Source organism: Liolophura sinensis, chromosome 1 (assembly GCF_032854445.1).
Source record: "Liolophura sinensis isolate JHLJ2023 chromosome 1, CUHK_Ljap_v2, whole genome shotgun sequence".
In the NCBI taxonomy this organism is placed as follows: Eukaryota; Metazoa; Mollusca; class Polyplacophora; order Chitonida; family Chitonidae; genus Liolophura; species Liolophura sinensis.
In genome coordinates, this window is record NC_088295.1 from 24,627,767 (window position 1) to 24,646,874 (window position 19,108).

Genomic DNA, 19,108 nt, shown 5'->3' on the forward strand with positions numbered 1-19,108 from the left:
ACATTCTTCACACTGCCATCAATTAGCCGAATTGCCTTCGTCTAATCCTCACACATAATTATGTAATTACGGTATAGTTTGTATTCGCACATACATGTACATGTACCACACATCTGTACTCTCAAGCGGTCATTACACAACATTAAATGTGTACATTACGTCGGACAGCAATAACAGAGCGCTATTTCTAACTTTAACTGTGGCTTTGTGTATAAGCATTTGTCTGGGTAACCAAAGGCGTCGGTTGTATGGACGTGATATTGTATTAAATTCTCTCGATATAAGGATTTACTTTTGCTTATAGGTCTTACCAAAGCGGTGTTTGTCATGTGTTGTCATTTACTTTTAATGAACATTCATACACACGTTACCCTTGTTAACCTTGGTAAAGTCTCAGATAACATCGTACTGGAAACTGAATTGTAAGCCCATGAGTACTGGTTACGTACTGGTGTCGGGCTTGGCGGTCTTATAATGTGACTTGGTTGGGTGAGCGCAGGCTTCACTTCAGGCACACTTACTAGACGTTGCCCAACGCGTGGCTGTACCGGCAACGCCATTTGCTGGCATGAACCACGCACCATTTTTTTATGCAAATTTCACGCAATCTTGTTATACCTGTTATGTACAAGGGCCAAGAGTGATCTTCACGTATTCAATGGCCGACCACTCTACTGTTGCTCACCACAACATATCTGTAAAACGGGGGACACACTTATGCCTGATATTTGTTCCTGCTTATTTAACGGCTGAGGCTTGTGGGTTAGGATATTCGAGTATATCCGAAGGTGGGGTAGAAGAGACAGAGAGATTGGGGAGAGCACCGCAGCCGGAATAGTACGCTTCGGGTTAGAGCGTGCGTTGGTCAAGAAACTTCCACGACAAGCTGTTACTTGTTTCGGACAGCGAGGGCCATACAGAATCAAACATACTACGCGTCTGTATAACATCCGTGGTTCGTTGGTGGTCTTATATATCGAGTGTTTCTATATTGCCTAATTATACACAATGAAAAAAGAATCACAAAACAATAAAACAAACCCACTTCTAGTAACTGCATGGTCTTCCAGACAGAATATCGCCAGGTTTTGATTAGGTATGGCATATCCACCAAATAAACGAGATTAAATTGTTGATTGATCAAATAACCGGTTAAAAAATGGTCACCATGCTTGTGAGCTTTCGTTCGTTTAAGCTTTCTCCACATTTGTGACCTGTTTGCAAGCCTCAGCGTATATGTGGAGAACGTATAGGATATCACCGTCGAGTATATTTTAGTCAAATGCTCTCTGAAAAATTACTTTCCTGTAACGCGAATGGATGTCGGACAATTTTAAAAATCGATTAAAAACACATTTTTTTTAGAAAACTTCGGAGGAAATTAAGTTCTTTTTTTTTCGATTTTGACAGTAGACCCATTTATATAACCACATGATGGTAAGAATAAATATGAAACGTGCCAATAAGAAATAAATTAGTGGACAACGTGAAACTATTAAGAACAGGACGCCATAAATCTCCATCTCTATGTATCAATGTCACTGGAAGAAAACATAATTATATCAGACCTTACATGCATATCAAGTCATTTCCGCTTATAAATCAATTATATTACCACCTTGTTCACATACGAATTTATCAAAAATAATCAGGCGTTTTGTGAAAAGTTTGACTCGTCTAACTGATGCATACATTCAAACAAACGTAAATGTAATATATATTTATACCCTCTTATCAGGCAGACAAAAACTATGCAGGTCGTGATCATGTTGTTACTTCAAGGGTTTTTTTTTTACAGACAGTATACAAGTAATCAAATGTGAGTATTAGAGGATGTGATATTCTTAGTATCACGTTGAACGTCAAGACGACAAACAACCCTGATGTCAATGTATATATACACACTTTATATTTCTATACCGGGATTATAGACAGCAGAATTAAGGGCAAGTCACAACATAAGTATCTTGTAACACGTACCTGCAGTACGAATTAGTGTTACACGTCCCATTAATCAAAGACATTATGGCAATCTGTTATCAATAAGACATGCCGTACGTGGGAAGGTCTGTCAGCAAACTGCGGATTGTCGTGGGTTCCCCGGGCTCTGTCCGGTTTCCTCCCACCATAATGCTGGCCACCGTCGTACAAGTGAAATAAGAACGGCATAAAACTCCAATCAAATAAATAAATAAATACTTTAAGACAATAATAATCTACATCTGTATACTTCTTAACGCTGCGGGGCCAAACCATGGCTTTGAGGAAACGCTTCGGGGCTCAACATGTATAATTATCATGATCTTTTTTCAAACTAATTAATTTTTTCTGTAATTCTTTGGATGCAATAAAATATGTTCCAAGTGTTTTGTAACCATTATGCATGTATTAACTGGTTCAGTTAACACAAATGTGTTTTAAGGTAACAAATACATATTTTCCCAGGCTCTTTCAGACCTTTAATGCACACGTCATCAAGCATTAACGGTATCCATTAATTAAAATTACGATTTAAAAAAACCCAATTCTCTGTGTGGAATGCACCCATTCTTTACTATAGGTCCAAATAGTGCATGAGACAAACATTTGATTTCATTTATAGAAAAGTGCACTAAACATGTCGATATCAACACGTTTACATTGTTTTGACAAAAGAAAGATAAACATGTTCTTATATTTATATATATCTGTTCATATTGCCAAGTTATATCAGCTCGTAGCCATGTGTTAGCAAAGGTCATTCGTTACTTTATAAACGCTGTAGTTTTCAGTGACTTTTCAGTCACCTTTTATGTTTTTTGTTCCCCGGCACATCAAATTAGCAGTCATTGTATTGCTATGGTTTTTATAACCTGCAAATTGTGAAAAGAGGAGGTTCAGACTGATTTCAAATGAACCGATGAGTACGTGAACACGGATCTCGGACTGTATTCGAGGGTGCCATACTACAGCACATGGCTAACGACAGGTGTGTCAAGACAGAACTGATGGGTGACCGTCAGAATGGACAAGACGTGACGTCTTCACGATCACTGACAAACGGCCTTTGTAGTCCTGCTAGATAAACACCATCGGTCACCTCATCAGCCGAGATCGGACAGGTGAGAATGCACAATAGATGGACGCGAACTGACCGCTGAACTAAGGACCACTGACCGACCATCATCGACCATCTGCCTGGGTAACTATCTTGTTCCAAAAACAGTCAGCTTTTTAATGAGGTATCAACTCGTTTCAAAGTCAATATGCAACGGCGGTGAACTACAGAAGTTTTTTTTAAGAAACGCAACTCCAACAAAGGCGATAATTTATTACCTGCCACACATGGGGGCTGACATTTATTTGAAACAGTTATACCCTATTTCATTTCCAAAAGACATGTATGTTTTAGTGTATAGTTGTTGGTCACGAAACAGTGCAAGTTTATACTGCTTGGTACCCACATGTTTTATGTTTGCATCTATGCTTGGGTTTTCACGTCTTACTAAACAATTTTTCAGTCAAATGACGACGAGGAGTCAGTAGGCTGTGAACATATACTGTGTCTTCTTGTGGTAGGAAGAGTCCATGCCGCCAAAGACCCCAAATGTTGTACTGTACACGCGTAGCTGTACAAATATATGTACTTGAGAACTAGATACATTTGACTCCGGTTTTTGGGGCTTAACCCTGCTTCGTAATATACTGGCCTTACATAAAAGTTTTATAAATCCGTAATACAGGTCTATATAAAGTGCCGTTTTACTGAAGGATCATACTAAACTGACAAATTAGGACACGACGTCCATATGCACATGGTCGAACTATACAGTAATTGCACTTACCAGTAAACACCAGAGAATGTGGGAGAGAAAATGAAAGATAAAGAAATGGGGGGGGGGGGGGGTTGTGCCAGACGTAATCATGTATGTGCATTTATGTGCATGCTGATAAAATCTTTTGTCATGTACATATTGGCCTGCATAGCGTGCAAGTCTCTTGTAAATATAGAATCTAGTACTTTTTAGGTCCAAAATTAATAATCATTGTACCATTTGTACATCGATAAGAACAAAAAAGTAACGTTCTATACCCAGCTATATTTCTAAATAAAATGAATTTCTTTTAGGCGATTTTGCTCACACAGACCTTGTGAACACACTATATACAGCAGATAGTTTGCTGGAACTACGCATGATTTATATACAATATTGGTAATATTGCAGCTTATATAATATAGGACGACAGGCACGCTCAAGTAAAGACTGGACACGATGATCATGTTCTTATAAAGCCAAGACGACCTTTGTTGGTTGATCTTATCAACAATATTTTTCTTCTGCTCCTGAAAAATACACTAATAGACTGCTTAAGCACAAAACTGCCATCGGGTAACCCAATGAACGCGCAAAAAGTTTCACGTGACATGATGAAAAGATATTATCGGACTGTTCTAAGGATCTAGTACCGCTTTGTCACGTAAACTCCAGAGGCAGTGCTCGTCTCTACCCTGTTTTTATTTGCGGAGCTTAATTCTTTTAAAGGAAGCTACTCGTATTTCTTCCAACAACTACTAACCATATGCCAGCTATATTTAGTTCAACATAGCCAGCTTGGCCTCCATATTCGCTTACAACTTATGACGAACAACATTTCAATTAAACTTTTGAAATTGTATGAATAAATCCCATGAAATTAATTTTTTATCACTACATGGAAAACATATCTTTAAATAACTAAATATGAAATGACAACCTTAACCACGGAGGTTTCACGATATTTCTTGACAAGCCTATATACACATATAATTATATACATAATATAAAGATCATATATATGAGTATATATATTGGATAATCAAGTCGTCAAATAGTGTCTATAACTGAATTAAAATCGGTTTACCGAAATCTCATAAATAAATATCACAACAAAACCAATTTTTTATGGAAATTATGAAACTTTGTACAGACCCTAAGTATAAGGCCTTAACTGTTTGCCCTTTGGTGTTTGCCCTTTGGCACGATAATACAGACATACAACAAAAGGCTCGCGCAACGCACGTGTTCGTGTCATATAGCACCAGCTGCAGTCGAATTAACAATGTATTGCAAATTACATATGCGGATAAAAACTCTGCTTCCGGCAGCTTATGACATCATCTGAAGCAGATGCACGAATGAACCACAAGAGTGACTGGCCTGCGGATCTCTCCGCATATATTATGTTATTTTAATCATCTTAATCTCTAAACCCTTCACGATCAAGTTTGTTATATAACTATCTACAATACTTATTCTTTTTGTGTCGTGCGCGTATCCTGTATATAGGACAATAAAAACTCACACTGCTAGAAAGTCAGGTTGACATAACAAGTTTCCCCTCGTTATAAACAAAGTCTCGCTTTTTCGTCACATTCTGAGGTCTGTAACCAGAGAAAAACAAAGTATACAATATTCACGGATTATGTGCCATATACATAATCTGCGGACAGTGACAAATAATAATGTATATACATATATACAAGTGTAAGAAAGACAAGATATATTTGGACTCAAACACCCATCTTCTGTTCCACTCTCCTCGTTCACCAACCGGTCAGCATTCTACAATCATCCAAGAGTATACATTTGCTTTAGTTTTGGCTCGAATCGCCAGGACATACATAGATGTGAAAAAAGAGCCCTCTCCAAAGAGTGTCCAGTGTGCAAGATGGCTGAAAATTATATACATACAGAAACCAGCATGCACGTGTCCATGTATGTGTAATACACCTGTATGTGTATTCAAATGCGTACAAGTGAATTCGGAAAAAAACACCTTTTTGTAACGTTCACTGTCTCGTTTTTCCCCTTAGTCATAATACATAGGCTGACCACAGAGAGAGCCGATCCCACATTGCCACATTCTGCTCACTGAATATGCCACATACCTGACACAGCAGTATACACAAATGTTTAATCCTCGCCAAAACCTATCGGAATGTTAAGTTATTACGTTACGTTATAGTATATGTACAAACAGGGAATCACGCGGTTATTACATAGTCCAATTCAGTGCGTGGGTGAGCATGGATTGGTTTAATCGTTGGGTATATAGTTGTTCTCAGTCCAAATGCTATAACAAAGAACATGTGGGTTGTTTACAAAGAGAAGAACGTCCCAATCCTTCATTCCTTTTAAGAGCCGTTGTTAATCTTTGTATATAGTTATATAATAGTATATAGTAAGCATATACTCCAGCGCTGTGACCAACTTAACATAGCCTTAAGTGTGTTGGGAAAAGCTGTCCGCTTAGATAAAACGTTCGAGAAGCAAAATCTTTAAAGATAGAAGCTTAAATACAATATATAACAATCATAGCAAAGGTTCGGGGTTCCTTTCCATTTACGCGTAGCGAGACATGACGCCATAAACATTTCGTGGCATAGAATATGAATGGACATTTTTGTGGGTTTTTTTTTTTTTTTGCTTTTGGGCTTTATTTTCAGTCAACGATAGGAACAACATAAGATACTAGTTTATGGTTATGTTGCATATATGGGTGCACATCCTGCTTCTCCTACATGATCCTGTACCAAAGGCCATAAGTTTGCGCGGTCAATTAGCGAGGTGTAGTGATTCTCTAATCATTTAACATTAGAATAAGTATTCTCTTCGGCTTTTACTCCTTCTTAATCTGGTGCTTCATCTCGATTGCCTATAAGCGAGACTATCGTTCATGTATATATATAATGCTGCAGTTAATTGTATATTCACAACAGTTATAGTCTCCATGGGTGGGTGTCGTATAACCAGTGACGAAAAAGGACGCGCACACGTGCGCTGAGCGCTGATTATGCAAAAGCCAAACCGGGCGAGTGTATATACTGTTTTGTGTGTATCTTCCTGTGCAGTTAGCCTTAAGCCAAATTATTGCAGATATGAAATTATGATATTTATGCGAGCGTTCAGTGTGCAAGTCACAATTTGCATATTTGATTGCCTGATGCGTATTGCACCCGATGCATCCCGCTGCATATTTAAACATGCCGCCAAAAGCTGACAAGTAAGCTGTAGTAACCAGTACAAAGCCCAGTATATATTAAGCAAGACAAAAGCTAGAGATATGTTTTGATACTGGTGAATACAACCTATACTAGTATGAATGCGCTTGTATATATTGAACTAGGCTGGATATTTTTTATTTGATAAATGATTCATTCATTTGATTGGTGTTTTAGGTCGTACTCAAGAATATTTAACTAATACGAATAAATTCAAGCGCAAAATCTTGTTTATTGATGACAAAAAGTCAGTCCCCATCGCATTTGAAAAACGTTTTTTTAGTAGGGTGTGTGTGCGTTTTTTATAATATTCCGGAGTATAACGACTAAACCAACCCATCATTAAACGATTACGTACGAACATAGAGGTGACTGGTTGTAAACGACACTTGTGTGTTGTAGTATGCAGTGTACGCCTACCCATCATGGTTAGTTAGCTTGGGGTCAAAATCATTGGCCCATTCAGCGAAGATTTAGCCTCTCAAGAGGACTCTCTTACCTGAGCCGCATCACACACTATACACACCGGTCCTCCGCCGAACCGAAGGTGAGTCACGAAAATGTTACTATACAAACTGTATACAAGATATAGTGAACTGGGTTAAAACCTATAAACATTGTTGCATTATGTCGTTTCAGGGGTAAAAAGCAGTAGATACCCTGTTTAGGTACTCAGAAAGCTTTTCTTTTAACGCTTGTAATACGGACTATTTTCCCTTACCTGGGCTTTTGTGAGGCTAATGATATGCCGGATCACGTTGGCACTTGTCCGGATGTATCGCTCCGCATGCGCAGGACGATCACAGTGATCATGGCGGAAAACTTACCTTTGCCGATTGGGATTTTACTACGCTGAATTCTCTGTTGTTTTAGTGAGTTTGATTTCTGTTCTTGTTGGATTTACTGTGTTGCTGTGGATCCTGATATCGGACAGTTATGGTGAGTTGTGTGTCGATATGTGTACTATGATCTAGCCGAGGTAGGCGGGACGGGAGCTGAGCGCTAGGTTTGGCTAACTGGGCCGGCCTCTCGCTCAGTCTCAGGTGTTCGCCCTAGTTGTCTGTGGCGTGTACGGTACAGTAGTAAACCCGATACTCCCGTAGGTCGGCCTAAACGCTTTTTCGTTCCTTGTCAGAAACAAAAGCTATATACAGGTAAATGTACCTCTACACCTATGTAACCATGAGACTGCATCTGACTGTATGCAGGTGCATGTTTGTTTATGTATGTATGTTGCCGGACTGGTGATTCTTGCTAGTGTAGTGTTTTCTGTGCTGGGCCACAGTTGATGGGGTTGAAAGGGCTTAAGGTACAAACAGGTCTTAGGTTCTATGGTTTGTCTGTGTACATAGGGAGCTGTAGGGCTAACTGTAATGGTAAATGAGATGGGGTCAAGTAACATTCAGATTCAATACACGCAGTTCCAAGGTGGGTTAGTACGGCAGTGGTGCAGTATTATGTTGTTAATTATATATGGTATGGCTACATTAATCCTTCAGAGTTTATGATGAATATTTCAAGAGATGCTTATTATTAGATACTTATTGCACAAAATAAAGCAACATCAAAGATGCAGTATTAATTCTTGTTTGCAAGGACACAGGTTACATAATAAATTACTCTGATATGTCCTTGCTAAGGATAGACTATTAGTTAAACCTGGAAATACAGGTATGCGTCAGGGGTTTTTCCACATGGCACAGACCAGACAGGCTCTGGCTGAATCACCCAGGTATTGATTGAAATTAAATTCAGACATAACGGAAGGTTATTGGTGACTGTGGATATTACCTTTCGACACCTGATCCAGGTGTATTCATTTGTTTCCATGGAGATCAGCTGTTAAGAGTAATTAATGATGTTGCTTGAATAATTAGTTTAGCCAGTGACAAAGGTGAACGATGGTTAATTTAGCTTAATAGGAGTGTTAGCTTAACACAAGAAACCTAAAAACTACAGAAATGTTTCTGTCTTAGTAGGCACCTGTCGGACTACGGCCTTCATATGATGTGAGCCACTGCTTGACTTGCTTGCACTTTCAAATCCATATGTAATATGTGATAATAATATTTTTATTTATCAAAGGTAGCACGATCAACTTACAGTGAAACTGTTCTTCTTCAAGGCCGTCACATAGAAAAGAATATATGGGAAACATGTACTTCAGAGTCCAATCCAAAAATACATCATTATACATAAAACGAGATAAAGTACCCATGGGGTCCCTTTTCAAAGCCCCCACCTAGAGTCCTGTATTGTGTGTCAAGTTCTGTTACCTACAGAATAAAAGCTGTGGGAACAAGTGTCAAGATTACCAGCCTTTTGTTACATCCTTTCATGCAGATGGACCTGTTTTTTACAAAACAATAAAGCCTGATAAGAAACAGAACTTTAAAGAACTTGAGGTCCCAGTGAGACCAAGGAGGATGACACAGCAGGTGTGGACATAATTGTACCTGTCCCATGGAGAGTTACTTGAACAAGTGTTAACCCAAACATCTGAGCACTGGTTAAGTTAACATGGATGGAACTCCTACCTTGGTCACTGTTAATGATGTATTTGTAGTGGTGAGATGGTGGTGGGTGCTCTAGGACCCAAGGCTAATGAACATGTAATCAGAGATGGCCACATCTGGAGTCTGTTAGTCGGCAACTCCCTGACAAATTGTCCCCTTACTACCTTTAGGGTGTCTGACCTTGTCTACCCAAATTACAATGCAAATGGAGGTCTCCTGGCTAGATGGCAGGTTTATGCTGTACTGTTTGTCCCCAGTCTGCCTGAAACAATGGGCTTGTGGGACACTTGACACCATGTTATCTAGGTGTGGGTAACAGTTCCTGAAAGCTTTTGGTTAATCCAATGTAAATTTTTTCCCTGAATCCTTTTAATGGCTGACATAGACAAAGCCTGGTGTCTGCAGCCAACAAACCTGTGAGGGTTAAAGGCTGACCTGTAACAGATGGTCTGTGGTCAAACATAATTGTCAAAGGAAGCTGGACTGTAGAAATCCAGAAAGAGAGAGCAACAGCTTGTGAGGGAAGTGCAGTACAACAGGTAGTATTTGGACTGGGGATAGTCTTGTAGCTTGCTGTATAGAATCCCAGCTGAGGGTGTTATAGCCCTAGAGGGCTCAGGTATAGAGTTAACAGTGGCTGTGATGTTAACTGATGTCTTGCTGAGCTGAAGAACATGATTAAGACAGTTGCTGCTAATCTTCTCTTCTAGCTTGCAGGGTTGTTGTTTAATAATCAAGTCTTACTCTCTAATCTGTGCACGTTTTCCTGTTGAGCTCACTCTGTTTTAAAGCATGAAGTTTTAACAAGTTAGAACATTATCACTGGTGTTATTGAGGAAGACAGAGCAGGAGGTGCAGTTATTACTATTAAGAAGGGTATATCTGGTCATACTTGTGAAATGGATAATTACTAAGAGTGATAGAGATGTAGCAGGTGAGAATTTTAACTGTCATTTTAGTTTTAATTGTTTTTTTTTTTGCTTTGTCTTTTTACAACCCATTTTTGTATGAACCTAAATTGAACTTTCAGGTGTTTTTCAGGACAGATGTTCAGTTTTAAGACCACTTTATATGAACAGCTGTTTTCTGTTAAAGCTGAGATATTCTAAAAGCCTTCTGGTAGTAAAATAACTTTTTTTCTTTGCAAAGAAGCACTTTCTGTGACTTTGTAAGCGTAACTTTGACCCTGTAGTAAGATTTGTCAAACAGGTTGAATGATGTTACTGTACCTAACAAACTGGCTTTTGTATGAAGACTTAGCCTCAGGCGATCATGGCCAACCTTCAGTTATTTTTGTAATATTGCAGAGTGTATCATTTTCTTTTTGGTTGTTTTGATGCTTTACCTCTTGTGGTTTTACACTGATTCCTATCGGCAATTAAGACAGATGTCCTGTATGATGATGAAGTTACTTCAGGCTGAATTACAGATTATTGCTTTCACTTTTACATTTATTTATGTTGAACAGCTGACACTAGAGCAGATATGAAGTCTGAGATAAAAACTGTAGATGGAAAACTTCATTATTAATCACTTTGTTTTATATCTGTATTATGTTAGTGTTGTATTTGTTTTAAATTCAAATTGCATTTTTGCATAACTAATGTTGTGAATCTTCATACTTATTATTAAATTGCATATGTAGAAGTTATACTAAATACTTTACAAGTAATGTAAAACCTTTAGATAAGAGGAATTAATATCCTTTAGTTTATTAAGCTAACTGCAAATTACCTCTGCTGTGTACATTTTATGCTGTTTTTTAGATGGCTGTTTTGAATGTATTGCTGAGAACCATTCAGTTGGTTTGTAATTTTGATGATGTTTGATACAAATACACACAAATGTCAGCAATGCTTTGCTGTAAATGAACCACATGTTTTGCTTTCTAGATTCGATTGTAGGTGCTTGTTTGTTGGCGAGCAAGATGTTTTTGTGTGGAAAAAGTGAAGATCTCACTCTAATATTGGTTACCAAGAATGGTTAATCTGTAGACATCCGGTTTGATCATAGTGAATGGGTGATCTGATAGATAAACTGAGACAGACTGAGCCAGGGGATAACCAAATGTGTACAGAGTCTTTCCTCTGTTTGTGTTTGTATTTTATTTATGGCCTATCTCTGTCCTTTTGTTGATAGCTGAACCCATGCCAGCTTGACCAACATTTACCCTCTAAATTGAAACGCTGCATGACCTGGCCAAGAGGGCTTGGTGCCACTTGCTTATGTAAACTGAATGGATTTCTAGATTATGTTCATGATGAATGTCCAGTTGAGCAATTAAGCAAAACAATTTATAACATGAAGACAAACAGTGATGTAATAATAAATGAACGCTTGAGTTGATTCATTAATTAATCAGCTAATGTTACACTTGTGTGTGAGCTGTATCAAATTCACGGCACTGTGTACCCTGGCCAGGTGAGTTAAATTAACACGGCCGCATGTCTGATAACCAGGAGTGTTATCTCTCTTACCGTTTGCTACCGTGAACAAGCTTGCTCAAGCTTGATGATAAAAGGTTAATTACTAATTATTTTACCATTTCAGCTGTTTACTACCAGTATCAGTTGTTGACTTTTACTGTCATGTATTTCTGAATTAAACGAGTTATGAAAGATCCAAATCCAGACATTAAAACAGATAGTGTATGCTTGTCACTTGTTTATTATATGATAGTGATTGCTTTCATTCCGTTGGAGAGTGTCATGCATGTATCCAGTGTTTTAAAATTCTTAGTATACTTTGAATAATTTAGTTGAATTGATTATATCTAATTATATATAGGACTGGTGCATGTATTCATATTCATAACTGTGTTCCCACTGAAGTGATGGACATATTGGCATTCCTGGTCAAAGATGAGTAAGCTGTGTGAATAACTGTCATGGTGTCTTACCCATCAGGTGATGCTGTTTGACATTTGAATGATCATACTGTCGTATAACACTGTACTCCCCTCATTTCAGATTGTGTGAGGGCCTGTGATGGACATGTTAACCACAAGGACTTTATGCCATATGAGGATTAATTCAGAGATTTTGGAGTGTTACATTTTACACGAGGAGAGAAATTAACATTGGATTGTTACCATGGAGGAGTGTGATGACGGACTTGAGATGGGAGTTCCCGCGGCCTATTACGACACCTGGAACAGGCATAATAGCATCGCATTCTGCAATTACAAAGGGTTACGGAATGCTCCTGGGAGAACAATTGCTTCCTAAACAGTGCTGTACAGGTAGGTGTTGATCAATTACATGACAGACCAACTGCCAATAACTTCACAAATACTGTACCTGTAAAGCTGTAACAATTAGGACAATTTTCAGGTCAAATTGACCACAGCATGAACAGAATCCTTTTTAAGCAGATTTGACACATCATCTAAATTGGGCTGATTTTGTGATATATTCTGTCAAATTGTCCCTGTGTACCTGTCTAGCATTGATTCTTTTGCACGTTGTTTTGAATTAGGCTAACTTGATCTGTTTGTACTGAATAGATTGGATTTAGTGTTAAATGTGAGTGATTCAGCCATTGCATGAGAACTCCATGAAGGTTTAATTAGCCATTTATCAATTTGTTGTTACAAATGATCAATGGGAGCTAAAAGTGTGTTTTATGAAGGCAAAGATTTTCTTTATTTATAAACGCATAGATATTTTTAAGTCATTTATTGTAGGTGCATGTAATGTAGTCAGAATTAAAGTAAAGTAATTTGCCCCAAAATCTGACTCAGTCCAGTCTAAAGTGTGTAACAGGTTCTTAAAAATAAAATACACCCTTTCCAGTCATACCCTTTATGTTTCCCTTTAACAAAGTCTTGAAGTGTGGAATTCCGTTTATATCAGTAGCTGTGATATGAAGTGAAGGTGTCAACTATGTGTTCCTGGGCTTGGGCTCTTCTCAGTCAGGTCTAGCCAGACTTTAATACATTATATACCATTGGGCAGAGTGGTTATATCGTCAGGCTGATACAGTCGTTTACAAGATGATTGGTTGATGTGCCTTGGCCTCTGACTGAACTGAATGGCCTGAACAGGTCTGTTTTCATCCAGGGATGATAAAATCTAACCATCTACTGTGTTGGCACTGACAGTCTTGAGGCTATAATCCAGCTTTACAGCAAATCAGGTCTGCTCTGCATCCTTCTGCAGTTGTCCAGAAATCTACCATCTTGTATCCCTGACCAGAGAATGTTTAGAATTGTCCAGAATCAACAAGACCTGTCTGGCAGCAGCATTTGTCTTAGCCCTGGCACATGGGTCCATTTGTTTTTGTGGGGGAAGCTAACTTGTGAAAACTTATCAACACATCAGGGGTGGACATTATGTACACAGGCGGCTGGGTGAAGCCCCCATGATAGTGTAAATAGAGGTCTGCTGACCGTGTTTGCAGTGAGATAAGCAGAGATGAGGCATCTCCCTATGCTACTTCTCAACCTCAAGCTGTCTGCAAACTGGGCTGTTTGAGGTTGTTGTATCATTTAACAGTGTAAAACAGGATTTGGAAAATACACATGTACTACAGAATTATAACTGTTTTTGTTGAAATCCTGGTACAGCAGTTTAGAAATCCAGGTAAATGTCTGGGTATGCTTTTTGGTGACTGAGCCAGCCAGGTGTTATGTGAGGGTCGTTTGTGTGCCGTGACTGACAAAGCTTTGCTGCTATGTGATGGCTCTGTACCTATCTAAATGTCTGTTTACCTTCAGGGCAAGGACTGAGGTCCATCAATCCTATGTTAATGAGATTTCTGCTGACGATCTCTAGTGACAGCCAGACCAGTCTACTACAGCCAAATGCCATACACATCACTTCTTATGCTGATGTTGAAAAAAGATCATTTGTTACAATGCCCGATTCATGGAGATGAATTACAAATCCTTAATGTTCATTGAGAAGTCTTCAGAAATATTACATTCATTTCTCTTTAGTTGTAAGTTCCTTGAGTTTTTGTCATTGATAGATTGATATGGGCTAAGGCAGCTATTATCTTGATACATGCATGTATGTGTATGAATCCTTTGTAGGTTTACCTGTGTTTTTGGTTATGTTTGGCTGTTGTCTGTAGTGTAATTGACAGGGTTGGGTCAGGAATACGGCACAGGTTATGCTGTATGGTTGCCGCTCCAAAATATACACTGCACACCAATAAAGTCATAGGAAGTGTCCAGAAATATTGACTGAAAACTGTCCTGGCAGGACTATGCCAATATTTGCCTTATATTACTGTGTCAACCTAGCTGTCAACAAATACACCTGTGTGCCTCTCTCCTCATGCAGAGACTACATGGATGGACCTGACTGTTACTTCTCTGTGGGTCTCTCCACTCTGTTGAGTAAAGAACCCTAACCCTCTCTGTTCCACTACTTTGACACCCTAAGAGCTTGGTTGGCAGCTTGCCAATGCAGCCTGGTCTGGCTTGGGTGTTTGGATGGCTTAGGCCCCTCAAAGCCTTTTGTGTGCTGTAGAGTAACAGGGAAGCAGACTCAAGGCTTACAATTTTCTCTTTCATTCTAAAGTACTCAGGTGAAAAAAGCGGACAATGGCACCCTGCCAAAATGGGAGGCCTCATATACAATTACCTGTTATTAGATAGGGCAGGGACGTATGTTTAAGAGCTCCCCCTATACAGTGTATGGATACATGTTTCTGCATGCCTTCAAATTGCATAATTAACATACCCAGCTTCTAGAGGCCCAAGGGCAAAGTAGAGGGCACCGATCACGGACATATTGTTGGCAGTCACGCTGGACATTTAATTTACCTAAAACTACAAGGTATTCCATAGACACATTCTGCACACATTTGGTTCACAGGCTAATGATATCTGATCTCTTCTGTGAACGAATCTCAGAGATCATTCCCATTGATCCTAATAATTAATACTTTAGGGGGAGTAGTTGTGTTGAGATTGGGCAGGACAAGAGTTCTCATGTAATCATTGGAGTGTATCTGAGCAAAGACACTAGTCTCAGTCACAAGCGTGCGGTAAACCACCAGTGAGGTACATTGGGGGAGCTATCTACTCTTATCTCCAAACTGTCACATCAAGAGAAAACCCCCAGAAGAACAAAGCCCACCATAAATGTTGCCTGTCTAGCCTTTGGTTAGACCGTCATTAATACCTGGAGATTTACATATTGAGTTAAGTGCAGTAGCAGCCTTCATATTGTATTCAGTAATCACTCCCCCAGGCAACCCACTGTATGATTATGTGCATGCACGAACATCCCTGTGCGTGCATATGAAAGCATATGAACCATATCTGAACAAAGAAAACTTAATTGTAAACTTAAAGTGAACATAAAGTTAGCCACTAAAGCACACTTAATTGATGAAGTAGTATTCCAGGAATGTAAAAATTTGTAAAAAATTCTACACTCCTTATCAACAAAGTAAACAGCAATTGATTTTCATTACCTAGCCACATTTTGACATTTTATAGCTATCTAGAGTTACATCACAAAACCTAGGAGCTCTCCTGTCCTGTCGGTATAATTAATATGTCAGTGAGAAAATACAAACAGAAACACCTAATAAAAAGGGGTATCAGTTCTGTTCCATTTTCAAAGGGCCAATGTTCTTTTAGCCCAGCACTCGGGCTGGACGATCTTGGGCACAAGCATGGTGTTTCAGCCGTCTTGCTCGTTCTTGTCTTTGACCTGCATGGGTGTTAGCATGATGCGTAGCTGGCTGTACCAACATGAGGGAATTTATCGAACATAAATGTCTTTCATGAAAATTTCAAGAAGATATTTTTATAATAAATATGATTTTGCTAAGGAAAAATAATGCAATTCCACAATATTTTTCTTCAGATGATAACCGTGTTTTATATCCTTTTTTCTATATATATATAGTGGCAGACTTTATGTTCACTTTAAGCAGATTGGCTTGTGTTAAACTTTGTTGGGAAATAGGCTAACTGAAATATACATGTATATGTGACTATTTACTATAAAGAAACAAGACAGATTCCTCTGAATTTCTAGGATGACCATGCAAATGTATTACCGTTTGTAATATTATTTCAGCATGTATCTTTTATTACTTTATATAAAGATGATGTATAAAAGTTATGTCATGTTGTATAGTTTTATCTGGGTAGTCAGTGTGTGTGTCAGCATTACAGATTACAGATAGAGTCCACTTGTAGATTTTCTCACAGGTGTGCTGATCACCTAATGACAGGCATGTTACTCAATACCTGAGCCATATTATGAGCTGTATTATGACAGATGGAGATAAGCTATTATGTAGCACACGCTCAGGAGTTGCGGCTGTGTTTATCATACCTGAGAATATGTGTATAATTCATGTAGTCTACAGAATATGTGTATAGTATGTCTATAATTACCTTGCCCTGTCAGTATGCTGAAGCATGACCAGCTGTAATGTCTGGCCCATGAAGGTAGACAGATCTGCAGGTAGGCTTGGCTGGTCTTCACAACCCCCCCCCCCCCCCCCCCTCCCCTTCCCATTAGTCATAGATTTGTTGAACAAATTACACCTACAGTGGCTGTTCCAAACAGGCCAGGCCAAAACCCCTGTTACAATCTCATCAAAATATCAAACTTTATGTCGCCACTGTTGTCCTAGATGGGTTTCTAACAGGTCAGAAGACAGATACAATAACAGCATTGTTTGTGACAAAACAGACAGTATTGTTTGTATTGGGATGGAGTGAAACAATTCATAGTCTGTTTCACCAGTAAAAAAATTGCTTCATTACAAAGATTGGAAGGGATCTCAAGATGTGAAGTTTTGATATGTGTTGCTATAAATTCTAGTGTGGATTAGTCACCTAGAGTACACAAACACTAGCTATGGCCCCTTTAAGATAGATGTTTTTTTGTGAATGTCAATTAAAGAAACATTTTCATATGAATATATTTCATGAGACAAGTTTCAGATGTTAGCATTGAAGTATAGGAAAATGAGTACTGTGCAACCAGTTAACCCTGCCTATGTATGAAGAAATGAAGAATATTAATGGAGGTATATATTGCATGTACATACAGTTATGGTTTTGTGACTTTAGTCGCTGGTACTTTGATGATCTCAGTATTTCATTTAACAACTTATTGTTATTGAAAAATTTATTGAAAGAGTATCAGATTAAAAAGATGTACATAAATTGTCATAATAAAAGCTAATCTTTTAAATATGTCAAATTTGAAAAATAAATCTCCATTGATAAAACAAGATTTAAAGCTTAACACACAGTTTGAAATAATTTGAAATAAATAAATAAAAAAATAGATAAATAAAAGGTAGCTAAAATGAGTTTTATTTGTAAACTTGTTGTATGCTAGGGTTAACCTTTTCTTGTCTGTTTAAGCGTTAAGCATTAATCTTTACTGGACAGGCATCAGGTATGTTAAGGTGAACCAAGCGGGTAAGTGACAGGAAGTGGGTTGTCTGTCCTTATACGTAGGTCAACGGTTGACATTTAAATATATCCGGAACAGCTTTGAAACTACACCACCAAAATATCATAAGGTCACTGCTCACTGTGAATTGTTAATAAAGTGCCTCACTTCTGAATAAAGGCAACGTTTAGTGTCAGTTTCACACACATGTATATAATCATTTATACATGTACAGATAGACAGGTCTGTAGTCTTTAGACTTGTATACATTCATGAGAGCTAACTCAATATCAGTAAATAAATTGAACGTAGAAATGAAAAAAAAAGTAATATGTATCTACATTATAGTTATTGCCCATATCCAGTTTTAAGCTGAACAGGTAATCTGTTTGATGTAGGTAGCGATACAGACTTAAAGTCTCTGAGGCCGATGACACTATAGCACTGTTAGCCTCAGGTGAACATTGTGGTTACTGTGTCCTAAGGTGTGCCTAGAACATCCTGTGTGATGTCTGAACAGGGTGGTCTTCACCCTACCCTAATTCCTAATGGCCTTTGTGCTGACTGCCCTTAAGGACAAGAGGTGGGTACCTTACCCCAAGTGGATGGTGAATCATTTCATATGATTACTCCATAAGATAAGCTTGCTTTTGACCTCTTGACAGCACCAGTGTGGACAGTTTTTGTTTGCCCACACAGGCTCTCCAGCCAGCTTTCTTTCACCTCCATGCTTTGATCTGTCAGTCAGAAGGTACTTGAACATTTTTTTTTATCCTTCATGGCTGCAGTACTTGAATCGGACAGGAAGTTGCAAATTTAAATTTAAAAAGCCATCTCCTAACATTGCCCAGCCTGAACCTGGATGAATTGTAGTATGATGAAAAAAACTGAAATTAGTATTCAGGAAGCCCTACACCTGAACATCCTGTGTCTCAGATTTCAGTGGGGGGGGGGGGGGGTAGAATGTAGCAGCGACCTAGCAAATCTGTTATTCACCCAGCTTTCTGGTAACTTGGACAGCTTGTTGTCTGCTCTCTGCCATTGTTTGATCTCTACCTGCTCTGCATACTGAACTTCAAAGGTGTTTTGTGGAGGAATTCTAGCAAGATTAACTCAAAAGTGTGACTTCACCTGTGCTTGATGAGTATAGGTGGATGCCCACAGGTGGTTAAACTATGCAGATAGAGTAA

At 38.6% G+C, this 19,108-nt stretch overlaps 1 protein-coding gene across 1 annotated transcript in view; it reads left to right on the forward strand.

The window, feature by feature from the left end:
• Positions 1-7,822: 7,822 nt before the first annotated feature.
• Positions 7,823-19,108, forward strand: part of LOC135478496 (uncharacterized) — a 33,489-nt gene continuing 22,203 nt past the window's right edge. Inside the window, 3 exon segments of the mRNA XM_064758627.1 lie at positions 7,823-7,960; positions 12,507-12,744; positions 12,747-12,778. Of these exon segments, the coding sequence (XP_064614697.1) occupies positions 12,630-12,744; positions 12,747-12,778 (147 nt within the window). The 5' untranslated portion in view covers positions 7,823-7,960; positions 12,507-12,629.